General features: G+C 39.4%; 1 protein-coding gene across 1 annotated transcript; it reads left to right on the top strand.

The window, feature by feature from the left end:
• Positions 1-7,160: 7,160 nt before the first annotated feature.
• ccni2 (cyclin I family, member 2) lies at positions 7,161-9,346 on the top strand. The gene is made up of 5 exons (XM_042091234.1): positions 7,161-7,444; positions 7,988-8,117; positions 8,287-8,421; positions 8,523-8,597; positions 8,944-9,346. Exons 2-5 carry the CDS (start codon positions 8,004-8,006, stop codon positions 9,283-9,285), a joined length of 666 nt encoding a protein of 221 aa, XP_041947168.1. The 5' UTR covers positions 7,161-7,444; positions 7,988-8,003; the 3' UTR covers positions 9,286-9,346.

Raw genomic sequence — 9,346 nt, forward strand, 5'->3', positions numbered from 1 at the left:
GAATATTGAGATTCAGGGAGATAAGTTTCTTGAGAACATTAGTTATCCAATTCAAACACATGGAACCGGTTATGTGGTTGCCCTGCAAGAAGTTGCACCATGTGCAACGTGCACAATGTTTGCACACATCCACAATACACTCCTTCATACCAACCTCAAGTTTCTTGAGAACTTGAAAGTTCTCAAGAAACTGATGATTAATCATCTAATCGGAAGACATGGAACCGGTTATGGTTGCCCTGCAACAAGTTACCCCACGTGAAAATGTAATTAATAATTTGCCCAGACTTGTTGTGATCATAATATTGAGATTCAGGAAGATGAAATTACATTATACAAATACAAAGACATTTTATGTGAGAGTAAGGTATGTGTTTTTTTGTCCTTCAATTTATGAGTATGGTGTTTGCATCTGGTTTCCCTAATGTATTTGTGCTAATTTCACATCTTGAGCCTGTTTCTGTTTATCTGGATGTTTTGCCTCATGCCACCCTTGAATCAGTGCCTCACTAGTGCCACCCTTGTTAAAAATGTCTAGAATCGCCACTGTGTATATATATAATATTAGGATGGATGGATGGAGCCTAGTTGTAGATAGATAGATACTTTATTGATCCCCAAGGGGAAATTCAAAAAGATTGTAGGCCTAGGCCTAATGTTTAATGTGAAATAAAATAAGTAGCCTAAAAGGCAACATTCGAAATGAGGAGAAATAAGGCAAGATAAGAGTGATTGGGGAGAAAAACTGAGTAGCCTTGGCTATTTTAAAGATCTTAACGTGAACTTAAAATAAAATTTGAGCTGAGACAAGGCTGGTTCCTTGAACCCATTAATCAGCAAGTTTAATTTAATTTTTTTAGTTTTTTTTATGTTGACCCGAAATCCTGGAAACCCAGGAACATCACGTTTTTGGGCAGTGAATGCATGTCGGCTTAACTAGATTGTGGTGGATCAATCATATTGCCTTCTTAAATCGTAAAATATTCTGTGGTCTCAGTTCACTGTTGAATGGGCCTAGCCTATTTGTCTAGTAGAGGTGCTTCAAATTGGCGCTTTTAAAAATCGCCTGTCTCAGAATAGAAGAGGTCCAGGGCAATTCTGCGCAAAACTGTCACATCCATATTTAGCCTAGTTGGCGTTACGGACGTGACAGTTTTGCGTGGTATTGCCCCCGTATCGTTATATAAAGCTCTGTTCTCGCTGTCTAGCTTCCTCCTCTTTGAGCAATCTATGATTTGAAAATAACTTACTTATCGTTAACTTAGATATCCATCTGATTGTTTCTCGTCCCGTCTCCTCTCCTCGCTCGTTTCAGGCTATCAGTCTCTTCCCCATAGTAGGCTACTTTACTCACTGACTCGACTTTATCAGAATTCACAGATTTTACTGGCTGAGTAGCTGCAAGCGAAATGATGGTTCCTGAAGCTCCTGAAGTAAATGCTGTTATCCTAACCAACAACACATTTAGCGCAGCTTTGAAATCTTACGTGAAAATCTAAATTAGGCTATTATGGTCTGGGTCCGGATAGGATCACGTCACGGTCCGGACTCGGATCGTGGTCCGCCATTTGGTGATCCCTGGTATACACCATACAACAAATATTGTTGGTGAGTTAATCATTTTGGCCATGTCATTTTTTTTACTTTTGATGTATGTTCAGCCCATCTGTAAAATATCTTCATAAAACCTAGTGGAAATTTCACCTCTATCATTTCTATGACAATGTGATTTTGTAGCTTTCGTAGCTACACAGTTTGATGTTAACTGTATAAAGGTTGAACAATTTTAGTGCAATAGAGGCCTACCCTTTATAAAAAGCCCACCAATAATGCTCACCACAATTGGAAATAATTTAAAATAAGAGAAAATTACCCCAGCTTCATGGATATTTTGGAACCTCCAGCCCTCGTAACAAAAGCCTTCTTGACCTTTGCGGATTCCACAGCTGTCCATCCGCAGAGCGTTCCACAGTGCATAACGTAGGCTGCAAATAAAAAGCAAAATCAATCTATCAGTGTGGTAATAATAGCTCTGAAACTGACAGTTCCAGTCATTGATTTTGATTAGCTGAAACGTGTTCCTTTCTGTTGTAATTCCCAAGTTACACAAGGTTACACATCCCTACGCAAAGAATGGTAAAAAATGAAGTTGTTACAAGCTGTGGCCAATGTTCCACTTACCATTGTGTGACAGTCTACATCAGTGGTCTCCAACACGGTGCCCGCGGGACGGCTATGAGGCGCCCCCAGCGCACTTTCTAAAAATAGCCAACAGGTCGCCTGCAGATCACGCTCTAAAAACACGCTCTATTGTGAAGTTTTCAATAGATATTTAAGTCTAGACCAGAACCATTTTAAGAATGTATGTAGCCATACATCTGTAACATTAAATTGATATTGGCGATACCTTACAAATTGTAGCTGCGTTAAATTTTAGCCGTTGGCTCCAAATCCGTTTCCCATTCAATCTTTAAGCAACAACGGAAGTGGAGCGCATACACGCTGCTCGCACGCATAGACAGTAAAGGGGGAAAAAACTTGCTTGTCTGGTGTAGCCAATGGAAGCATATCTTTTGTAAAAGTTCTGTGGCCATTCCATGTTCGTCAAATACGGTTCTTGCATGATTGTTCAAGGACTGAAAAACAATTGCTTTAGCTCACAGGCCTTTTCTCCTCCGTTGGCAACTGCCGTATAATAGCGCTGAAAATGTTATAGCATGCATGACTGAGCAGGACTGTGCATTACCCTTTTTTGTCAGATCATGGATCATTTTAGGTGCGCAATAACTTTAAAAGGAGTTTTCATATGTTAAGGTGGTGTGGGCGATTACTATTGAAATGTTAAAACCGAATTGTCCACTGAAATCAGAACTTAAACAAACCCTGAATTCATAATGGTGGGTGGGTATAAATTGGGTACAAACTGTAACCCAAATTATTAATTGCACAAAAAGAAAAAAATAGATTAGATTCCCCATGCAAACTTTGAAATGAACAAACTGAACAAAAATGGTTGGTAGTGTTGCATAGGTTATTGATATTAAATTTGAAAATACAGTTGCTTAATATATAAAGACGTATAGGCCTGCACAATATTGATAATTTAAAAGTAAAAATCACATAGGCCTATTATTTAGGAGGACTACCCTCGCAAAAAAGGGGTGAGGGTATGTTTGTTTTAAATGAGTAGCCCTCAATATGATTTCGGGTCTTCAGGTAGCCCTCATTCCCAAAAAGGTTGGAGACCCCTGGTCTACATGAACTATTTATTGGTGTATGGGTGTCTTTATAAAACCATCAACTGTGCATAAGTTAAGACAACCAGAGGAATACAATAAATCATCTGTTGGAAATTGATCTTAATGCCTCAATTAAAAAAAAATGAGGAAAAAATCCAACCTTTAAACACACCAATATTCTTTGTGAATGAACCAGGTATCGTAAATTAATAAATGTTATTCCTTAAAATACAGGGGGCATAAGTAAGGAACCCCCTATGTTAAAATCCCATAGAGGCAGGCAGAGATTTTATTTTTAAAGGCCAGTTATTGAATGGACTCAGGATACTATGCATCCTGATAAAGTTACCTTGGCCTTTGTAATTAAAAGATAGATAGATATCATCACATACCCTTCACCATACCTAGATATATCATGGTTTTATTTCAGTTAGCTAATAGCTGGTTTGATTTGCATGCTACAGATTCTATTAATTGCAAAAGAAATGTTGACTGGCAAGTTATTCATGACTGCAGATGCTGACTTGCCTATTTCTCGATCCCTCGACCGCAGCAACGCTACTTCCTAGTTTACCTGGGTTACAAGAATGCCCTTTCACTCCTGTTACAATATGCTGTAATTTATAGCAGGTTAAACAAAAGTGAGAACATATTGTGGGGCAAAATATACTTACCATTTTGGTACGCTGTTTGTTCAGCAATTTGATCGGATGGTCTAGCGTAGTCTTCCAATTTTTTAAGAAGCTGCCGGCCTCTTTTCAGTGGAATTGAGCTGGAACCAGTTTAAACCAGTGGCAATTAACGTTAGCTTCCTCATCTTGACTGACATCCCAAAGACATTTTAAAATTCCGTGCATTTTGGCTACAGCATGGCTTAACACCATTCAAAACATACAGACTAAAGCTGTACAAGGCAAAGTAAGCTAGCACTAGCAACGTTAAATTGTCTAACGTTAGCTTTATATACAAGCGGAACAGCCAGTGATGTAACTTACAAGTAGCTAACATTAACTAGCTAGCTAACTTTATGTGCTGCTTCATCAGGTTGTTCAATGATATATTGAGTCTAAAAATATGCAAGAACGTTAGCAAATTACAAAAATGTTAATGTACCTTCTCTGAGTTTTCGTGGTGGCAAGTTCTGCACAATCCTTCATACCCACACACTGTTTCACTTGGTTTCACTGGGCGCCAAATCTAGACTGCATTTTCTGGAGTCTTCTGCACGCGAGTTTATCTCGTCCGACCATCATAGACCTCTGGAGTCTAACTTGATTTCTCTAACTTGCTAACAAGTCGCAAATTAGCTCTGGGGTAGCAAAAATCAAATTGTGCCGCCTTCACGTACCATTGATTATAATATCTACTCAAAGGTTGAAGACAAAAGTGCATTCAGGAAAACGTCTGCATCTCCGATTTCGTCGTCTCCCTGCGCCAGAATTTAACAGGTGATCTCCTTATATGGGCATAGATGGTAGCTTTTTTGTAGGCGAACTTCAGAGGTCTGTCAGAGCATCGTCATGTGTGGTGGTCACATCACATGGTTAGGCCTACTGTTTGCAAATGTGAACTTGAAAATATGTGCAATTAAAACAAATAAGCCAATGAAAATCATTTGAGAATTGTTGTACAACAGCTAGAGCTCTTACAGATCAGACTAATTTATAAAACAAATAGGTCTGGATGAGCATTACATTAGTTCACTTAGAGAGCTCTCTGATGGATAAGCCTGAGTAAAATATGAGATAGGCCCTATATAAATTGAGCAAGTCTGAGTATTGTATAAGCCTTTGCTGAGATCTCTTTTGTAAATCAAAAAAGGACTAAACTGAGATGACTAGAATGAGAACGGTTCAAGCTTGTGAAGAGATCTCTTTTACAGAACTGATGGAGCCTAATCTGAGATTTACCAAAAAGATCTGAAATGAGAATTGCATGAGTTTACAGAGAGAGCTCTCTGGTGGATCAGCCTGAGTAAAATATGAGATGTATAAATTAGACAACACTGAGCATTATTTAAAATATTGATGAGATCTCATTTGTATATTGAAGGGAGTCTACACTGAGATAACTTAACTCTTTTGCTCCAGAGACAAACCTGAGAAGCGGGAGACAAAAGCAATAATCTCATTTTTATATCACTGTGATCTCATTATTGTCTAGGAGAAACAATTGAGAAAGAGAGGAGCTCTCATTTTAACATTTTCTTTCTCTGGGATCCTTCTATCATCCATGAACGCACACCAGCGCACGTCCCTGCAAAACATTACAAATGGCACGATTACAATGGGAAACATAATTAGAATAAAGATATTACGAAATACTGTACATCTCATGATAAGTAGTTATTCGCCATTATTTGCAAATTGGTGACGGTTAAAAGTGATTAGGGGAGAGGCGAGAGACAGTATGGCGCACAGCTGAAGACGCACTGTCACGATATATAAGCAACTCCTCTGCAGGATAAATGTTGTTTTATTCAGTCATTTGAGCAATATTAGGGTAAGTGTTGCTTTCCCCAGCTTATGCTTTCAATGGTAACCCATTGTCAGTCAATAGTGAAAGTTACTGCATATAACTCTTGTCGTTGACTGACACCATGGTGAAGTTAGTTTCACTTTGCCAATGAGTTCAAATAATAGAGGAGTGCAAATGCGTGAAGGCTATGCTAGGTTTTAGTAAAGCATGGTTTAGTGGAATGACTATTCCATACGGTCTCGCAAGCAGCCTCCTTCAAATGCGCCGTTGAATGTCAAAATACCGATGCATTTATTTGACATCGCACTTTGCGCCGTTAAAGGGAATGGCAGATGTCATTCTCATTGGTTTAAATGATGTTATATGCCCCAAACACACCCATGACTGATTAAAAACCCGTCGAACACCTCGACGTTTAATAACGAAAACCCTCCCAATGTGGACTGGACATTCTACTAAATTTGAATAAGCGTTTGACTGTCATGATAGGGCCCCAAAACATGACATGCACAAAACTCATTTGTGCATTTATTTCCAGGGTTGACTACTGGGCTTTTCACAGGTTTCCCTAAAAAGACCTCCAAACAGCTTCAGGTACAAGGCTGTTTTTAGCCTACTACATTTGGGTGGGCTGATAGAAATATTGGGTGGGCAACATAGCAAAGCGGTCAGATTGAATCAAAATTGCCATAAACACAAAACGCAAACACAGAAAATGTGTTCAGTTGTGACTTTTTGAGGCTATGAGATGTAGGCCTAACAGGCAAGTCAGCATATTGATCTGTTGACTGAAGGAATTGCATGTCTCATAGGCAGAGAAAAGCTGTTGCTCTCAAACACTGTCCACTTAATCAACAGAGCCATACTTGCCAACAGCTAGAGTTGGCAAGCAGCTATAGTGCTACACTCTGGGGGCATATTTAAAATCATGCCCCCCATAGCACTGTAGCTGCCTGGCTAATCTAACTGTTGGCTGCAGCAACTCGAGCTAGGTAGCGCTGATTGTTTTCTCGTACCGACAGTATTCAGTGACTTTGAAACAGAGATCTATGTGAAAAATTGATGGATTTTCCTTTAATGCACCAGGAGAGGGTTTAGCCTAACTAACACACTAGGCTACATAAGCCTGCACAGCTAGTCACTGACAAAAATATTGGCACCCCTTTAGAAATGTTGTTTTTTTAAGCAAAATATACACACTTTTGGAGTTGTTTTGAGAAAACAAACAAACCAGGACCATTTTAATAGCTCAACACAAAAAATCAAGCGTTGCGGAGTGAAGATAACCAGTGGATTTGTTGACATGAGCCATAGACCCATTTAATCACCCAGCTTGACGGAAAAGTCCCGTATGTACGACCCACTAACACATTTTCCATTTTCCTGTAGGATGACGAAACATGTGGGAGGAGCTGGGGGCGTTCAAAAATACAATATATTTTTCAAAGACTGGGCTTGGCTGTAGAGGTTGAACAACATAGTTGTTTTGTTTCTGCAGTCCCTTTGCAGAACGTGCGATGCGCCACGGTAGTGCAACTATTTAAAATTAATGTGAATACGTGACTTCTTTTGTTACTTTTTCCGTTTTCCCTCATAACTATCTCAAGGCAAAATTACCCATTCACCTCTCTTGGTGTTTGAAATGTAATACAATTTAAAAAACACACGGATAATTTAATTGCCTATGTGCCTCGTACCGAAAGGAAATCATTTCACCTCCTGCAAAGGTAAGATTACCGAAACAACTTCAGGCTAGAGTTCTATGTGGTTGTTCTTGTTCGCTGCTGTCTTTTGTGCAGCTGTTTGTTCGAAATTGCCCGCCCACAGGCTACAGTTCAGTTAAAGTAGGCTAGCTACAGCTACCGTCGACCCATTTATTTGTCAGATAATTGTGTAGTTATTCCACATTTGCCAATAAAAACTCAAGATAATCTAAGTTGCTGAAACAAACTTTGTCGTTGGTGATTTTGCAGCACGAGGGCCATAACACTAAAAGGGCGCCTAGTTTGTTGTCTCCTATTTGGCCTGTTCAGAAAAAAAGTATTCTTGCAATGTTTAATATGCAGGAACACTGCTTATCTAATTATGTTAAACTTCATAAGTTTTAAATGTGCTGAAGTCATTGAAAATTGTTTGATGTGTTCTGATCATTTTACCGTTATTACCTTAAAAGAAATGTCTTGGAAAAACTAGCTGCACAAACAACTATTCAAGACTTTTGACCGACTAAGTTTGTTAACATCTATAATACATTTACACGATTTACAAAGGCTGGCGGACGCAACGATGAAGTTGTGTGTGTCAGAGGAGAGTCAGCGACTGGAGAGATTATTGGAGGATGCCCTGGCGCGGGAGGCTCGCTTGTGGAAAGCGCCAGTCCTGGAGAATGATTTGATACAGGTGAAGTTCTCTGAGACTCACTCTCTAGCTCTCACTCACTCAGACTTTCCATTCTAACTAGTTTCTCTCTAAATTCGAACATGTCACATAATTTGTAGAATGGGGATTGATTTTGCATCTTCGTATTGTAAGGTAATGTTGCTCAACAGTATTGTTCTGTGATTGCTAGGGCACAGACATATGCCTTACACAACACCAGGAAGTGATTTTGTGGCTGAGAGAGATGAACACGGCGTTTCAGTTCTGCCAGGAAACGTATGCATTGGCTGTGTGTGTTCTAAACAGACTGCTGGCAACAGTGAAGGTGAGGATCAGTTCAGTCAGCTTGAAGTGATGAAATCCGTTCAACTGAAGTAAGGCAACCAAGTATGCATCTCAGTTGGCTACATGTCGTCTTTGTTGCAGGCACAGTCGAAGTACCTGAAGTGTATTGCAATTACAACACTTATTCTTGCTGCAAAGATCAATGAAGAGGATGAGGTATTTATATGCATATTGATGTATGCACTGTGCATATGCATTCACTTTTCTGGTTGTTACAGAAACTGCAAAATATTGTAGCTTAAATGCATGATGGTTAATGCAATGTTGTGTATTGCACTGTGCATAATTCATTCACTTTTCTGGTTATTAAAGAAACTGCAAAATATAGCTTACATGCATGATGTTTAATGCAAAAAGTTATACTTTGCACTGTGCTGATATTAATTCACTTACTGGTTATTAAAATAAAGTCCAAAACACTAATGTAGAGATGTCTAGAGCCTGTGTGAAGTTCAATACATTACATTTTATTGGTCTCCTCCATGATCTCTGGTAACAACAGGTAATTGCATCAGTTAAAGACCTTTTGGCACAGAGTGGCTGCAGCTTCTCAACAGCCGAGATTCACCGCATGGAGCGGATCATCCTGGACAAGCTGCAGTGGGATCTCTACACATCAACACCCATCGATTTCATCCACATTGTAAGTCATTTCACACAAAGGGGCTATCGTCTTTGCTCTTGCTATAACAACACTTGTACAAAAAATCACAAGAAATTAGGTACTGGTAGTAACCGTTGTGTGTCTGTGCGTGCTTGTTTTGTGTGTGTGCGTGCGTATGAGAGGGGGATGTTTGCAAGCCCCTGGCTGTTGCAGTCGATAGCCAAATTATCTGGGTCCTAGATATTGTGCATTGATTCTAAGTGTGTTCATACTGAACAGTTGGCCAGAGTTGATAATTAAA

Source organism: Alosa sapidissima, chromosome 5 (assembly GCF_018492685.1).
Source record: "Alosa sapidissima isolate fAloSap1 chromosome 5, fAloSap1.pri, whole genome shotgun sequence".
In the NCBI taxonomy this organism is placed as follows: Eukaryota; Metazoa; Chordata; class Actinopteri; order Clupeiformes; family Clupeidae; genus Alosa; species Alosa sapidissima.